This window comes from Geotrypetes seraphini, chromosome 9 (assembly GCF_902459505.1).
Source record: "Geotrypetes seraphini chromosome 9, aGeoSer1.1, whole genome shotgun sequence".
NCBI lineage: Eukaryota > Metazoa > Chordata > Amphibia > Gymnophiona > Dermophiidae > Geotrypetes > Geotrypetes seraphini.
Window position 1 is genome coordinate 45277214 of NC_047092.1, and position 18517 is coordinate 45295730.

Below are 18517 nucleotides of genomic sequence, written 5' to 3' on the forward strand. Positions count from 1 at the left end.
AATTAAATAGTATCACATTCTAAATAATAATTAATTAAATGACAAACCTTTGTAATATGTGTTAAATCACTTTATAAATAAGGTAAAATGAAACCTCGATTGATATCATAAATGAATTAAATAAGCTGAAAAGTTAATACATACATAAAAGATAAAATGATATAACATCGCTTTAAGCATATATATCGAACAATACATATGAAACTGGTTTTAAAGAAAGTAGAGGGGGGGACATATTGCTTAAACTCGTTTGCTCAGTAGGCAAGCTGCTCTCATAAGTGATGATCTTCTCTATAGTTTGTAGTTTATGTAAAATTTGCTATACTGTCCAAGCTTGTGCCTTCCAGTTTTCTGCACCAAGTACTTGAAGTAGTACATGTCATATTCTTTTATACTTTTTCACAGAGAGGGTGGAAGAGTACTGGAATGCCCTTTCAGTGGAGGTGGTGGAGACTAAAACAGTGATAGAATTCAAAAATAAGTGAGATAAACATAAAGGATCCCTAAATAAAGAGGGTAGTATCGGAACAAAACTTAACACATCAACAGCTATAAGTTAATTTATGATGCCCAAGAATGGTGTTTAGTTGGCAACTCCAGCAAATGGGGTGGTGAAGCCAGTGCTGGATAGATTTCTGTGTTCCATATATGGCAAGACAGATCAGGATGGGCTGGAGTGAGTTTTGATGGCAACTCCAGTAGCTGGGAAGTAGGGCCAGTGCAGGGCAGGCTTTATTATTACTACCTTTTTGTTGTTGTTAGTCTGAACCCACTGCTTAAGTCCCACTTTTACTTAAGTCCCACTATATGATGCATACATTTGATTGTGGCAGGGTTTTCCCAAGTATCTCTTAAGACTGCATAACCATGCAGACCTTCTCAGCTAATCTTATCTTATGATCTTTAAGTGTACAATCTCTAGTGCAAACAGCTCAAAAGAGGATCCATATTCAATAGTAGTAGGCTTAAATTTTCTTTGGTGTGCTATCTGAAGTTTCAGTAAAAAACTAATTTGGAATGATCAGACCCCAGGGTGCTGGTCTTGTCATCAATTTTAGCACAGGAATATAATGATATACGAGCATTACCAACAAAAATTCAAGATATGTCCTTTCACATGTGTTGACTGTGAGACAATTTGTCTCCAACCTCTTTACATTGATGAATTTTTTAGCAGCATTAAATCATTCAAAGATTCAACCACATGGCAGTCTCTGTTTAGGGGTCTGAAGAGGGGCCAGTAGTTAGATTCCTTTCTTTGGTTGCTTAAGTTGGAATGGAGGATTGGTTGATTAGCATTTGCTTTTTATAGGAATACTGGTGAGCTGTGCCTGCACAGTGTGTTTTATAGGGCAGAGCTCACTGCTTTTTAGCCTGTTTATTTTTAGACTGTTTTACAGAAACAGAAAAATTTCATCTTATTTGCTAACTTTCCATGATTTCAACCAGACACAGAACATATCAGCCAGCAGATGGAGACAGAGCTAAATAACTGGGTTGGTCGTATAAATAACAATTTTAATTGCTATTTTTGCTTTTTATGCACAGAAATAGATGCTTATAAAATATTTACACACACTGAGCAAACTGTCAGTGCACATAGCCTATTCCTATGTAACTTTACATGAACTAAATGGGGAAATTCCTGATAGTAGGACTTGGGTATTTGCTTTTTCCTATACTGTTTCTGTGTACTTACAAGTATTACCCCCATAGTTCTATCCCTTCCTTCAAATACATAATGTTCAGAAGAACTTGTTTATGGTATAATATAGTGTGCCTACAGTAACAAGAGAATCTTCCTCTTCTGTTGTGGAGCATGTGCACTGTGTTGATGCAGAGCCTTCTAATTGCAGGATTGGACATTTCACACACATATTTATAGATGAGGCTGGACAGGCCAGTGAACCAGAGTGTCTTATCCCTTTGGGGTTGATGTCAGAGGTGAATGGGCAAGTATGTATGCTCTGAGAAGGATCTTAAGTTATTGCATTAAAGTGCCTGTATGTAATATGTAAACTGCTTTGGCTGTACCACAGAAGGGTGGTATATCAAAAGTCTAATATAACAGATACTTATTGATCAGCTCCTTATCTACATTTTATTGTACTCTTACAGTTTTGAAATTTAGATTTAATTTAAATGGACATGAATTATATTTATGAATGCTGTGTTTGATAATATTTATGTGGAATCTAGAGTGAAATTGTAGAATGGGGGGACAACTTTAAATGTATTAGGAAAATCTGTGTATTAGTTATTCATTTTTGGACCCTATTTTTATTTAATCTCAGTTAGGCTCTAATCTTTTGATCTTGTCTTGAGGGTCAAACAAGTCTGTTTTAGGACAAGCAAATTAACCTGGTTCTTAGAACAAATTCTTACAAATAAGAATAGACAGACTATTCTTGCTGTATTTCTTAGATCTTAATTGATCTTTGGCTTTTCCTTTTACTTCATGATATGGAATGCTCTGTTCTTATCTCACTCTTTATTGAATTGTCACTGTTTTTGTCCCTGATACCTTCCCCCAGGAAGGCCATTTTGTACATTCATCACCCTTTCCATGATGAAATATTTTTTTGGATGGATGTTTCATCTGTGTCAATCCCTTCAGAGCCTTCTACTGTAACGTCATGCTCCAGTGCAAAGTAGTCTAGACCATAGGTTTTATCGCCATACTCATGGAAAACTTGCAGAAGGCATCAAACAATTTCCTGAGCTTTGTGTCACTGGGCAATGCCTTTCTCCCTCAATTTCTCCTCTAAGCAGGTTGAAAAGGTGTCTTTTCTTCTGCTCTGCATCTGATTTATTATTCTCTGGTATTTTTATCCAATTCTTTGAGGCTTTTGGTGCCCAAGGCATCCCTAGTATTCCTGGGGGTATCTCTGCCTGGGAGCAGATAGACTGTATTCAGAGGTCTGTAGTGGGTGGGGGGCAACTCTTCTAGGGAGCCCACTTAGCCGGCCTGAATTAACTTTGTGGACAGCTTGGGGTTTGGGGCCCGCCCCCTGATTCATCAGGCGCTTGAGCGCAGGCTGACTGGCTGTTGCATCAGTCCTGAGGGATTTGTAGGTGCCAGCTACATTTCCCTCCCCCCAGAAGACACATCAAGAGACGGTGGGGTTGAGAGTTTCAGGCAGCCTGAAGAGACAAGCTCCTGAAGCTCTATATGCTTGTCTGAGGCCAAACTATCTTCTCCATGGTCTCAACAGGCAGGCGCCTTCCCTCATTGCGAGTACAGCCTATTACTGTCTGTGTTAGAAATCAGTGGGGGGGGGGGGGGGGGGGTTAAAAATTAGCAATTTAGGCATTTTCTGAGTTTTTAGAGTACCCCACCTTTAAAAATCCAAATTTAGAATTTTTTGAGTTTAGGATTAACTCTCACGGACTGTTTTGTAGTGCCATAATGCTGCCATTTTGACCTTCCCAGTTTTATTTTCAAAGCCTCTATCTGCCTCAAAACACCATAATTTTGCTTGTAATCACTTATCATAGATTCCTCAGGCCTGTTGGTATTAATATACCAAATTTGTGATGGATAGAAGGCTGAGGAGCGTCCATGTGCCATGGACCGCAGGGCACATGAGGAGGGGGCAGGAGCACTGGGTTTAGCCCTCTCTGGTCCCTCCAAAAGTTTGGAATCATAATCGACTCAGTTGTTGGGTTAGAAATCCCTTCTAGAGCTTACCAAGGGTGCTGTGTCTTCGTTGCCAAAACGCAAGCATACAGGCTCCTCTGAACCCAGGAGGAGACAGGATGTGCCCTTGCAGAGGTCTTTAGAAGATCCAGTATAGGGATTTGACTTTGGTTTTGTGAGTTTAATATTCAAAGCATATCTGAAGTTTAAAGAAGCTTCAGTGTCTGGGATTTTGCAAGTAGTAGCTCAGGGAGGTTCCCTTGCTCAAGGCATGGTTACACTGCAGAGGAATGGTTTGCAGGAGTCGGAGGTTTGGTCTGAAAAATATTGGAATGACGGGGAGTCAGGCTTGATGACTTTTCTCTCCCAAAATGACTTTAATGAGTATCATTGGAGGGCAAGTCTAGTGCCAGCAGCCATGGTAATTCCAGCTCCAATAATGTATATTAAAGTTGCTGCAGTTAAAAAGCTATGGCTTTGGTATGACCTGAGGAAGGAGGACACTGGCCAGTTTCACAAGGAGGCGGAACTGAGGAAATTGTTTGATGCCTTCTGCAAGTTTCCCACAAGTATGTGGATAAAACCTAAGATTCAGCCTACTGTACCCATTTACTGGAAAGAAGATTATAAAAGGTAAGAACCTAATCTTCTAGAGCAGTTTTCCTCTCGTGCTTTGATACCTTTAAGGTACTTGAATACCTATATGCTTGCATAGCACAAAACTAGAAGCAAAGATCTGCCACTTGATCAGATGAAACACAACAAGCAGATCAAATAAATAGAAACGTGGTTTATTATAACATACAACCAGACAAGGCCACGTTTCACTTGGACAGCTGCATAAGGGACAAAAATAAACATAAATACATGAAATTAAAATCATATCATTTTTTTAAAAAAATCAAAATTATTATCTATACACATGAAAATAGGTGACATATGAAATAAAAAGGTACTCACAGAAATAGGAACAGGGAATACAGCTACAAAAATATGTGCAATTCTGTAGACTGGATAAAAAGGTGATAGTCAACCATGCATGAACAAATCACTTTGAAAAGCAGTGGAACATTGTTCTTGAATTAGCTTACATATGGCAGTTTTACTAGGGGTGGACAGAGATCACAACTGATCAGTGGGTCCCGAATGTTGTTCAAGATGGATATACTCTCAAGTTCGACCAGATCTTTTTCTCTCTTCCTCTTGTCAGGCCACTTGGAAGAAGCGGGCATTTCGTCAGACGCTCCAGAGAATGGATGGGCTGTGGGTCCAGTGCCCCCTCAAGATATTCGCACCGGGAGGTACTCCATTTATTTTATGGTGCCTAAGAAAGAGAGGGCCTTTTGGCTTATTTTGAATCTCAAGGGTATGAACTGGGTATTGTGGGTCCCTTCTTTTTGTATGAAGACACTAAAGTCAATAATCTTGACAGTTCAGCCCGGGAAATTTCTGACTTCTCCCAACCTGACAGAGGCCTATCTTTATATCCCAGTATGGGACTCGCATCAGCGCTTCCTTCCCTTTGTGATTTGGGGAAAGCATTATTAGTTCTGTGCACTTAGGTTTGGTGTGGCCACGGCTTCGCGTACTTTCACCAAGGTTATGGTAGTTTTGGTGGTGGCGGCAGCCTTGTGTAAAGAAGGCATCTTGGTTCATCCTTATCCAGATGACTGGTTGATTTGTGTGAAGTCCTTTTAGGAGAGCTCTTGAGTCACGGCCCGTATCATGGAGTTGCTGCTGTCTGACTCAGGGTCCTATTCCCATGTTGGATCCGGGTCCCTTTTGTCTTAACAAAAGAGCTTTGCTCTTGAAAGGGAACACCTAAGCAAGAAAGGATATTCAGATAAAGTGGTCTCTATCCTTTTAGGTTCTTGCAGATTCTCAACGTCTTGAGCTTATGTGCACATTTGGTACCTCTTGAGGACTGGTTTTCCGCTCAGGCGATAATTCCCCTGCGTGTAACTCTTCCACACATTTTGGAGTTTTTGATGGATTGCATGGAATGTGATCTTGCCTGGTCTTTCTTGAGGGTTTAGGTGGTGGCCTTGTCCTCCTTTAGAAGTCCTTTGTGCAGTTGACAGTTGTCATCTCTTCCTGATGTGATCCAGTTCTTGAGGGCAGCAAAGTTGATTCATCCTCAGGTTCGCCCTTCAATTCCAGCTTGGGATCTCGAACTGGTACTTTCGGTATTGATTCATTCACCATTTGAGCCTCTTGGCTCCTGCACCTTACTTTGAAGATAATTTTGCTTGTAGCCATTACTTCCACAAGACGCGTGTCGGCGTTGCAAGCCTTTTCTTGTCATGCTCCCTTCTTGGAATTTTCAAAGGAACGTGTGGTGCTGCGACCTGGTCCTTTCTTCCTAAGGTTGTTTCCCCTTTCATGTGAATCAGACAGTTGCCCTTCCAGTTTTGGGTAGTTGGGAGGGTACTTTAGAGCAAGTTGGATGTCCACAGAGTCCTTACGTGAAAAGGACTCAGGAGTTCTGATGGTCGAATCGTCTCTTTATTCTCTTAGTGGACAGTAGTAAGTGGGAAGGTGCCTCTAAGGCTTTGATTGCATGCTGGATCAAAGAGGCTATCACTTCGGTGCACCTTCTTCAGAAGACACCAGTTCCAAAATCTATCGAAGCTCATTCCAATCAGGATCAGGTGGCTTCCTAGTCTGAGTCTTCTCTTGTGTCCCCAGTGGATATCTGTAAGGCTGCAGTTTGGTCTTCTCTGCATTCTTTTGGGCATCACTACAAGTCAGGCATGTCAGGACGCAGTTTTTGGTGAGCATGTTCGTATGGCGGCTCTTCGGGGGTCCCACCCATGATGGGTACTGTCCCATCCGTCCATGCCAGTCTGGAGGGATGCTAAAGGAGGAGAAATTAAGTCTTAACTGCTAATTTTCTTTATTTTAGTCCCTCCAGACCAGCACAGAATCCACCCAGTGTCTGTGCACAATGAGGCAAAGAGTCATTTTTTTTTCCTTCGGGAATGCGATTGGGTGATTTTTATTCCTTTTTTTTTCCTTTTCTGGGGAGTGTACATAGATATTGTGGAGCGGCATCTGGTTCATCTGGTATAGTTGGCGAACTGTGGGCACAGTTTTGGTTGCCTGTTCCGATCCTTCTCCAACAGTTGTGTTTTTCTTTCAAATCGGAATAAAAAAGAAGAAAAAGATGTTGTTCCAGCTAGAATGTCTGTATGGTTTCTGCTTGGCTATTCATCAGACTGATTCTAGGAGGGACTGCACAGCCCCACTTGTACTATTAGAATTCAGTGTGTTCTCATTCTCCATCTGCTGGCAGAGGAGCGTAAACCCATCCATCTGCCGGTCTGGAGGGACTAAAATAAAGAAAATTAGCAGATAAGACTTAATTTTTCCTTCAACTCCGCTATCTCCTCCAGTGGCTGTAATGCCCCTTAAGTTTTTCCTTCTGCAAGCGAGTTGAGAATGTGTTCTCTAGGAAACAATTTTAACGTATGCAAAGGCCTGGAAGTCTTTTCAACATTGTTGTACGAAGCACAAGGTGCAACTGTTAAAAGCCATGGTGTCAGCGGTTTTGGCATTCTGCAGACCAGTCTGTACAAAGGGCTGACGGTGGGATCCCTCAAAATCCAGGCAGCAGGTCTCATGTTTCAGAGCCTGAGTGGAAAAGAGCTTTTTGGCCTCACATCCTAACATAGCCAGGTTTTTGAAGGGAACGCTCAGTTTGCAGCCTCTGGATAGACAACTGTTCCCCATCATAGAATCATTTTGAGGAGGCTCAGTAAGGCTTCGAGCCTTTCAGCAAGCGTCACTGTTATATCTTGACATTGATGACAGTATGAATGGTAGCCATCGTCTCGGTGAGAAGAGTCTCAAAGATTCAAGCACTATCATGCAGAGAGCAGTCTCTCAGACTTACAGAAATATGAGTCTTCCTTTGCACAGTCCCTTCATTTTTGCTGAAGGTGGTGCCAACCTTCCATATCGCTCAGGAGGTCAGGTTACCCGTGTTCCATTCTACGGGTTCCAAGAAGAGATACAGTGTTAAAATTGTAAGATATGTGGAGAATTTTTCTCCGTTGTCTTGAAATGGCCAATGAATTTTGTGTCTCAGATCATCTTTGTCCTTACCAATGCTGCTAGGCTGGGTAAACCAACATCTAATGCAGCCATTTCTAGATGAATTCATAAAGCAATCTCATCGGGATGCATTGGCTATAGGAAACAGCTGCTGATTTCCTATAGAACACACTTTCTAATATCTAATCTAATCTAAACCTTAAGTTTATATACCGCATCATCTCCATGAGAATGGAGCTCGACACGGTTTACAAGAACTTAAAATAGTGGGTAGAGAAGAAGAAAAAGGATTACATGAACTTATGTGTAGAAGGGGGGAGAGAAAGAGGGGAAGGATGAAGATACAATTTGCTGAAAAGCCAGGTTTTCAGTTGTTTGCGGAATAACTGAAGGGAGCTCAGGTTCCGCAGCGGGGTGGTGAGGTCGTTCCAAAGACCTGTGATTTAGAAGAGAAGGGATTTTCCCAGTTTGCATTCCTTTCTTTATTTCATTCTTTTTAGTTCATGCACACTGCTTTGGCCCATGTATTGGATTAGAGGGTATACCAAGAAATAATAAACTCCTCCAGAGGTGTGGCTTCATGGGCGGGTTGTCGGGCAATCCCTCCCAAGGAGATTTGTAGGGCAGCTACATGGTCCACTCTCCATACATTTACATAGTTTTACAAAGTGAATTTGGAAGCCCTTTGGGTCCTCAGTTTTAAGGTCAGGCTTATTTGTCCTGCCTTACACTCAGCAGTCTGCTTAGGTACTTCACCTCAGGACTCCTAGACACATTGCACTAGAACAGAAAATTAGGCTCTTGCCTCAATTTTCTTTCTCTTAGATGTGTATAGGAGTCCTAATGTCCCACCCTGTCCAGAATTCATCTGCTTACTGCCACGGACAGTGTGTTTGTCCATAGCTAGAGATCTCCTGCCAGCCTGATATGAAGATTAAAATACTGAGCATAAAAAAGTCTCTCAGAGCTCCATAAGTATTAGTGGTGGTTGTACTTTGACAGGTGGATTGTTTATTCCATATGGGTTTACGTTATGGGTTAATTTAACTTAGTTCAATTTTGTTGAACAAACAGAAATGCATTCTTGGGGATGTTCCCCCCTTCCTGTTTCTTATGCTGTAGTTATGATCGATTGCTTTGATACAAACTGAAGAGGACACTACAGCCACTGGAGCAGGAGGCAGAGTTGAAGAATGTAAATTTCATCCTTCTAAACACAGCTTGTGATTTGGGGGATATTACCTGTACTCGGGACTCCCAGACACATCTATCAGAAGAAGATTATCAAAATAAGAATCTAATCTTCCATTATATTGAATGATCACACAAAGAATTGTATTGGTTAAATGGTATGCATGCTAATTCAAGATCATAATATTCCACGGCTTTTCTAAGTGATTTGTTAATGCATGGTTGACTTGTCACCTTTTTATCCAGCCTACAGAATTGCACATATCTTTGTAGTTGTATTCCCTGTTCCTATTTCTCTGAGTACCTTTTCATTGCATGCCACCCATTATGACTTCTTGTCTTTCATCTTCTATCCTTGCATATTCATCCTATTTTACCTATATTATATCCTCACCAAAGTTAGCCATTTTGTGTCCTCTCTACTGGTGTATATATATAAGTCCTTAGACCTCATTTACTCCAGGTGTAATTCTGTACAAAAAAATTGAAAATTCTGTGCAAAATGTTTGAAAATTCTACAAAGTTTTTGTAGTGTTTTGCATAGAATTTACCTATCCTCTGGCCTGAAATTCCTTCCTGCCTTTTCTTTTCTCAGGTTCCAGTCTCTGTTCCCTCTCTCACTCCAACTACAGTTTTGTCTCCCTCTAAATCCCATCTCTTACACCCTGAATCCCCTCCCTGGTTTCCATAGTATGGAATCTCTCTCGCCTTCTCATCACTGACTAAGAATCTCTTCCTTCTCACCACCTTTCTGGTCTGGATTGCACACATTTACTCTCTCTACCATCCCCAACCCTCCCCCTTTGTCGGATCCACCATCCATGCCCCCCCCCCCCTCCACCCCACCCTGATACCTCTCTCACTTGCACCCTGAATCCCATCCCTGCTGCCCATGGTCTTTCTGACATCCCTGTCTCCCTCTCTCCATGGCCAAGGATCTCTTCCTCCCTTCCCAGCACCCGTTTCTGGTCTGAGCCACTCCTCCTCCCACTACCATTCTCCCCACCCCTACTTGTATGTCCAGCATCCGTCACGTCTTCACCCTATGGGTCCAGCATATATGTCTTTTCCTCTCCCCCAACCACCACCATCTTTGGTCTATCATCCATGTCCCCTCCTTTCCCTTGCAATTGCAGTCCACCATCCATGTCCCCTTCCCCTCCCACAAGTTTGTTCTCTTTCCCCCTCCCCTCTCTCCCTGCCATAGTCTTTCCTCTGCTGCATCGGACTTCACATAGCTGCTCTATAAGACTGCTTTTTACTACCACTTTGAGGAACTGGACTAGAGCCTGAACTTGGTAACTGAAAGACTAAATGCAGTTGGTTATTGCACTTTCAACTGTTACTTGGATCTTATTTTGCATGTTCTAAGCTATATTGCCATCACTGGATCCCAAGAGAAGCTAACAGTGTTTTGGCCAATATTATTTTGATGGCATTATACATTGGGAGAGGGAGTCTTCCATTAGTAATTGTGCTGTTTACAATTTGAAGGCATCAGCAGATATGGTATGCTGAAATAGAATGTGGTTTATTCAGCTCCACATGTACTTTGCAGGTCGTGCTAGCTGGAGACCCCTGGCAACTTGGACCTGTGATTAAGTGCAGACTTGCTGTAGCATATGGATTAAATGTATCACTGCTGGAGAGGCTCATGATGCGTCCCATGTACCAGAGAGACCAGAAGACATATAGTGCATGCGGATCATACAACCCTTTGTTAGTAAGTCACAGTGAGAACGTCCTGTTCTATACTTGGAACAGTGGCATAGGTGGGATATTGAATATTACTGTGCAGCAATGTTAAACATGAATGAGAGATAAGAATGTATCATACTTAGACATTAAGAGAATTCTATAGCAGGGTGCCTAGGATAAGAGCACTGGGAGCTACTTATTTCAAGCCTACATTTTCTTTTTGAATACTTGCATAAGTGGCAGAAAATGCACTTAAATTTAAGATATTATCACTAATGCCAGCTGTACGAGATGCCTGTGCCTAGATTTTAATTTAAAAAAGGGGGTGGCAAACCACAACACCCCCCCCCCAAGTATAGATGCCTGTGATTAGATTTTAATTTTTTTTAAAAAGGGGGGGGTGGCAACCTCCCCCCCCCCAAAAAAAAGGAGTTCTTGAGTGTTGAACGACTGGGAAATTTATATCATAAACTTGTGCTTTTGATATGAAATAAGTAGATTTTCATGTTTAATATTTAATGTTTTCTTCATGCTTAAAAGATATTACTTTAAACACTACATTAAAATATCCTGAATTTTTTTTTTTTTTTTTAATGGGCGAGGAGAGTGGTATATGGTGCATATTCTGTATCTCAAAAACTAGAGTTGATAGGATAAAACTGGTGCCATTTTTGGAATCAGAAGGTCAATTATACCCAGAAACGGGTCTAAACATTTGAGGCCAATGAGTGTTGACCAGTGTAGTTATTAGAGTTGAAGGTTTGGTGTACTGACTCCACAGCCATGACTGTAAATCCCATGAGTGTTGATCCTCATGTCTCAGCATACTCCCTCTAAGAGTGTCCAGCAAGGGTGTACTGGAGATATTGATATGAAATGCTACAGAAGATTTTATTTCATTTATTTAAAAATAAAATTATATGCCACCTTCCTGGATTAACCATTCAAATCAATTTATAGAAAATATTAAATTCACATAAAAACAGTAAAACATATGAAGATTTTCTGTTTGCAGGTTACAAAGCTTGTGAAGAACTATAGATCCCACCCTGCTCTGCTGGTGCTGCCCTCCAAACTATTTTATCATCGAGAGTTGGAAGCCTGTGCAGAGGGTGCTATGGTCAACACCTTGCTGAGTTGGGAAAAATTACCCCGAAAGGGTTTCCCTTTGATCTTCCATGGTGTAAGGGTATGTAAGAAGTAGTTAAAACAATAGCAGGCTTGACTTTATATCATTTTTATCCATTATAAACATTTTGATCCCTGAGTGCTTTTTTCCTTCCCTCCAGTTCTATCCATTTTCCATGCCAACCAGACTCCTATTTTCCATATCAGCTCCTTTTTATATTTTATTCACCTTCCTGATCCATGTATCACTAGGGCCTGCAGTGACATGGATTCAGTAGATGAGCTCTAAACCAAGCATGACCAACCTTGGCCCTCGCCATGTCAGGTTTTCAGGATTTCCATAATGAATATGCATGAGATCTATTTGCATACAATGGAGGTAGTGTGTGCAAATAATCTTTTTTTTTTTTTTAATTCTTTATTCATTTTAAAAATCTTTCATCAAGTGTACAATATTCATAATCAACACAATGAAACAAGGCACTTGCATATCTTACATTATAATCTAAACATATAAATGTAAACCTCTCCCCACCCTCCCTCAAAACCCTTCATTCATGTAACGAAACCTATCTTTGGATCCCTCCCCCATCCTATTATTATATGATGTCTGACTAATAGGAAAATGACATTTAATCATGACAAAAAGACGCTAATGGCTCCCATATTTTAATAAAATTATTATAATTTCCATTTTGTGTCGCTATTGATCTTTCCATTCTATATATGTGGCATAATGAATTCCACCAAAAATTAAAGTTTAACCTAGTATGATCTTTCCAGTTATTAGTAATATGTTGGATGGCAAATAATCTAATACGTATTCATTGGAAAAATCCTGAAACTCTGATTAGAATGAGGCTCTCGAGGACCAAAATTGGAAACTCCTAGGCTAAACATTAATTCAGTATACCCTTAAACAAGGTTAATGTGCTCACTGTTTTTGCTAGCATTGTTAACGTTTTGGTCTCTTTCTGATAGTCATCAATATGTGCTGCTTCTCATTTTGACTTCTGTATTGATGTGAAGAAACTTAAGTTCTGTATCACTACCTCCATTCCGAAATTTGTCCTTTAGACTGACATTGTGGTATAGAACTGCAGATTCCATCAAAAATTACTTTGAGCAATACAGACTTTGCTATATTTTGAGGCTGAAGCAGCAAGTTATTCTGGACCCATAAACGAGAGGCAAAAGCAGACAAAAGCACCCTCCAGGGTGCATGCAATAAATATTTGGGGTTAATTCTGCCCACAGCTGTCGGTATTATTTATTTATTTTTTTTTAATAACCACCATAGGCTGAATATTACCCACAAATGTGCCTAGTTCTGAAAATGGACATCTGTGTGTTTCTTTAGTTATATCCGGTCCTCCCCAAAGAGCTCAGAACGGATTAGTTTACATTCACAGTGTTACAATATAAGGTTTTCATACACTGTGTTGCAATATATCTTCATATAGGATTACTTACTGATGCTGGTGAAGGGTTAAGGCACAGGTGTCAAAGTCGGTCCTCGAGGGCCGGAATCCAGTCGGGTTTTCAGGATTTCCCCAATGAATATGCATGAGATCTATGTGCATGCACTGCTTTCAATGCATATTCATTGGGGAAATCCTGAAAACCCGACTGGATTACGGCCCTCGAGGAGGGACTTTGACACCCCTGGGTTAAGGGGAGAGACTAGGCAAAAAGGTAGGTTTTTACAACTTTTGTAAAGTTAAGTCCTTCAAGGGCTCTGATATGAGGAGATAGGCTGTTCAGAGGTTTGGTGAGAAATAGGAATAAGATCATTTCTGGGCTGTCTGGAGTTGGAGGGAGTGTCCTGATGGTGTATGTGGGCGTATTTCATCTTGGGAGAATAGTATTCTCTTTGGGGTGCAGAGAGGAAGTTTGTCTGAGAAGTATTTGGGTGTCATGTTGTAGAGGGATTTATATGCCAACAATAGGCGTTTGAAAATGCAGCATTTGGTTATAGGCAGCCAGTGGCCTGATAGCTGCTGGTGAGACTGGATCATGGGCTTGTAGGTTTTTCAGTAGTCTTATTGATGCATTTTGAACTTGCTGTAGTCATTTGGTGTTTTTTGCTGTAAGACCATTGAATAAAATGTTTCGGTAATATAGGTGTGGTAAGGCAAAGGCATAGAGTAGTTCATTGAAGTCTTGTTCCATGAAGTAGTTTCTTATCTTTTGAGGCTGGCGGAGGTAGTAGAAGGATGAAAAGACTACTTGTGAGATGTGTTTGGAGAGTGATAGGTTTGAGTTGAGAGCAATTCCTAGGCTTCGTAATTCATCTTTTTCCATCAAGGTAGTTGATTCCCAGATTAGGTTTTCCTGTGGGTAAACAGTACATGCATTATTATTATTTTTTTTTTTTTATATATATATCTTTATTGGGTCAAGCAATATAACATAACACAACCAATAGCAACAACATTGCAACAATCCAGATCAGCAATACAAGTGCAAAAGGAATGGGGTGGGAGGGGAGGAATAATAATAATTATAATTTATTTATAACCTGCTATATCTTAACAGTTCAGAGCGGTTTACAACAAAGAGAATCTGCAAAATGCAGATGAAATACAAATGGAATTATATAACTAGCATGGTTGAGTTTCTTTAGCCAAAATTGTCATACAAATAAGATTTCCTAAACGTGAGGAAGAGCGTGCCAGGTACAATTTAAAACAGGATATATCTTGAGAGTTTCTGATATAGTTCTGTATAGGCAACTGAAATAAACTGAGTGCCTTCAGAATGGGCCCAAAATAACTGACTGGATTAGAAACTACTTAAGTGAAAGAAGACAGAGTAGTGATAAATGGAGTTCACTCTGAGGAAAAGGATGTTATCAGTGGTGTGCCACAGTGATTGGTCCTTTGGCCAGCTCTTTTTAACATCTTTGTGAGTGTTATTGTGGAAGGACTGTCTTGTAAGGTTTCTCTCTTTGTAGATGATACCAAACTCTGTAATAGGGTGGATTATCCAGAGAGTGTGGACCTCATGAGGAGGAATCTAGCAAAGCTTGGTCCAGAAATTGGCAACTAAGATTCAATGCTAAAACAATGCATGGCCAAAAACTCAAGAGAGTGGTAAAATACAAGGGGGTGCTAAAAAGTTCTCAGCCCAACCAAGAAGGGAATGACATTGAGCCAAGAAACTTATAAGTTATTCCACATACGAGGTGTGATTTAAAAAAAAAAAAAAATACAGTGTTTTAAATTTTAAAATTATTACAGTAGCAACATGGTAGCAGATAAAGGCCAAATGGCCCATCTAGTCTGCCCATCCACAGTAACCATTATCTCTTTCTCTCTCTCAGAGATCCCATGTGCCTATCCCAGGCCCTTTTTAATTCAGACGCAGTCTCTGTCTCCACCACCTCTTCTGGGAGACTGTTCCATGTATCTACCACCCTGTCTGTAAAAAAAGTATTTCCTTAGATTACTCCTGAGCCTATCACCTCTTAACTTCATCCTATGCCCTCTCATTGCAGAGTTTCCTTTCAAATGAAAGACTGAGAATTCACCCAAAGCAGTTTACAATACATTGATTAATAATCAGGTACTCAAGTATTTTCCCCATCTGCCCCAGCAGACTCACCTGGGGCAACGGAGGGTTAAGTGACTTGCCCTTCCCCTCTAATCTAATATAGGCATTTCTATTCTGCCTAATCTAGCTGGGCTCAAGACCAGTCCAGAAAGAGAAAAGAGCAAATCCCATTGAAATGTAAAGTGTTCATTTTGAACTCAAAGGGCCTTTCAAAAATTGAACAAACTGGGCTTTAATCACACTTCCAGTGCAAAAAGCACATGTCCTGAACCTATGGGTAGTGCATCTTCACTGGCAAAGAAGGAGAGTGTGATGTAGTAGTTACAGCACCCTGAGGTTGTGGGTTCAAACCCGTGCTGCTCCTTGTGACCCTGGACAAGTCACTTAATCCTCCACTGCCCCAAGTACATTAGGTAGACTGTGAGCCTGCCAGGACAGATAGGGAAAAATGCTTGAGTACCTGATTTATATTCTGCTTGGACAAGGTATATTAAACAAGTTATACAAACCCCATTCCTTTTCCCTATTGATTGTGACATAGAAACTTAGTGGTGACTTTCACTATCATGGTAAAGTCCAATATATAGTAGTGATTAGATTCTTCAGGGCTGGCTATAATCAAAAATAGCTTTGTTCAGTCAGCTGAATATAAGTATTAATTAAAATTGGTCAATTGGTTGGTTGAAGGAGAAGTTATTTTTTCACATGGGTGATAGGGGTGTTGGATAACTGTTCCTTGAAAAAATAGTGTTGTAATTTTAAAAAAGTGTTTACTCAGGTTCCTTTGTCTAATATAACTGTCTAATCTAAACTAAACCTTAAGTTTGTATACTGCATCATCTCCATAAAGATAGAGCTCGGCACGGTTTACAGGTAAATTCAATAAATGAGGGAAGGACATAATAAGAAATTAGAGGTTATGAAGAGGATAGTTAGCTTTACATTTTAAATAGATAGCTTTACGTTTTGGAGAAAAGCCAGGTTTTCAGATGCTTTCGGAATAATTGGAATGAGCTTAGGTTCCACAGCGGGGCAGGGAGGTTATGCCAAATCTCAGTGAATTTGAAGAAAAGGGATTTTCCTAACTTACCTGCATACATGACGCCTTTTAACGAGGGGAATGATAGTTTGAGTTTGTGGGCGGATCTGGTAATGTCAGGTCTCGAAGAATTCCAGGATAGTGGACTTTGGTGAGGAAGAATGCCATGTAGGATCTTGAATATTAGGCAGGTACATTTAAAGTGAATCCTAGAAATAACCTGAAGCCAGTGAAGTTTTGATAGAAGTGGGGAAACATGGTCAAATTTGCTTTTTTTGCGAAGATCAGCCTACCCGCAGTGTTCTGGATCCGCTGAAGTCTTTGAAGATTTTTATTGGTTAGACTTAGATAGATGGAATTACAATAGTCCAGTCTGGAAAGAATGATTGATTGTACAAGGACAGCAAAATGTTGTTGGCGGAAGCAGGATCTCACTTTCCTCAACATGTGAAGACTAAAAAACACATTTTTTTACCAGAGAGCTGAGATGATCATTAAAGGAAAGTGTAGAATCAATAATGATGCCCAAAACTTTACTTGAAAATTCGATCTGCAGTGTGGGACCAGAAGGTAGTGGAATGAGCGTGGGTAACTGATCTAATTTTGAGCCAAGTTTTGTTTTGGACTCATTCAGCTTCATTTGTACAGAGAAGGCCCAGGATTGGAGTTTTGTTATGCAAGCTGTTATATTTTCGGTGAGGTTAGTGAGGTTCGAATCAATTTCAAGAAGGACAATCTTACAATTCAGATCAGAAACCAGTGTAATGTATATGCAATAGGGAAAATCTGAAATTTTTTGGGGGTGGGGGGTACTTTTCATAGTACTTTAACTGTAGTAGCTGTAAAGTTCCTTACCTTGATTCAGGTGCTGAAAAGGGTTTTTTTTGGGGGGGGGAGGTTGCAGGCAGTGTTCCCGCTAAGCTGCGTTGACGTGCGCACGCGCACAAAATATTACCTCGCAGCGCACAAGTTTCTCGTCGCAGCGCACACAGTGTAGAGCACAGTTCTTCAACCGCCGGTCCGCAAACAAAATCTTGCCGGTCCACGAAGGATTCGGTCCCCGCCGCAACGAAAGGCCGGCGTCAGCTGACTTGCAACTTCCTGTTGCAGTCGCTGTGCCGGGACTCCTGCCTTCGCCGGGACTCCTGCCTTCCACCGCGTTTGCCTCCTGCCTTGTCTCCGCACCTCCAGACCAGCAGCGGCAGCTGTGTATGCTTTTAACTTCGGCACAGAGCTGCCCCTAATCAATAGTTTAGCGCGGTTTCATAAGGCAGCCTCGGGGCCTTTGCTAGGCCGGCCCACATCGCATCATCGAAGCGGGCCGGCTATCAAAGGCCCCGAGGCTGCCTCATGAAACCGCGCTAAACTATTGATTAGGGGCAGCTCTGTGCCGAAGTTAAAAGCATACAGAGCTGCCGCTGCTGGTCTGAACTCTTGGGCCGCTGAAGGAGGGCAATAAAGCAGCTGTCCTGGAGGTTTCCCTTCCTCTCGCCTTTACAGGTTCCTTTTTTCCACCTTTTTTTTTTCCTTCAAACGGCAACGGGCCCCAGCATCGACATCAATCAAGTAAGTTCCACTGTCAATCAAGCGGTTCTGCTCGGCCAAAGCTTCCCCTGTGACATGAGCCACCCTCAGGGGAAAGAAAGTGACCCACAAAGGTGAGGGGAAGGGGGGCAGATGATGGAAGTTGGGGGGGGGGGGGGGAGAGAGAGAGAGAAGGGGCAGATGATGGAATGGAGGAGATGAGAGAGAGAGAGAAGGGGACAGATGATGGAAGTGAGAAGAAGGGAGAGAGAGCAGAAGGCAGATGGATGTCAGTTGAGAAGGGAGAGCAGATGCTGAATGGAAGTGGGGAAAGAACACATACTGGATGGAAGGAGGAGATAAATAAAGGGGGAAGAAAATAGTAAGATAATGGAGGGGTGAGGGAAAGGGGTGACAAGCTGTGTGTAGACACAGTGAAAAGAGGGAAACGGGACTAAATAGTAAGAAAGAATTTAATTTAGATGGAGGCAGAAAATAGAGAAGGAAGACCAGAGAAGAAAAGGGAAGAGAGAGCAGAGAATGATCAGATCTGAGTGGAGGAAATGAGAAGAGAGATATGCTAAAAACCACAGGGGGGAGGGAAGGATAGAGATGCCAGACCATGAGGGGAACAGAAGGAAGATGATGGATGCTAGACCAAATTGGGGGGGGGGGGGGGGGGCAGG

The 18517-nt window shown here is 41.4% G+C and overlaps 1 protein-coding gene across 3 annotated transcripts in view; it reads left to right on the plus strand.

Moving 5' to 3' along the window:
* Nucleotides 1–18517, plus strand: part of MOV10L1 (Mov10 like RISC complex RNA helicase 1) — a 140764-nt gene that overhangs the window by 99522 nt on the left and 22725 nt on the right. For all 3 annotated transcript variants that reach the window (XM_033957609.1, XM_033957608.1, XM_033957610.1), the window contains exons 19-21: nt 1857–1956; nt 10446–10610; nt 11601–11774. In XM_033957609.1, coding sequence (XP_033813500.1) covers nt 1857–1956; nt 10446–10610; nt 11601–11774 — 439 coding nt within the window. The remainder of the gene's footprint in view (nt 1–1856; nt 1957–10445; nt 10611–11600; nt 11775–18517) is intronic.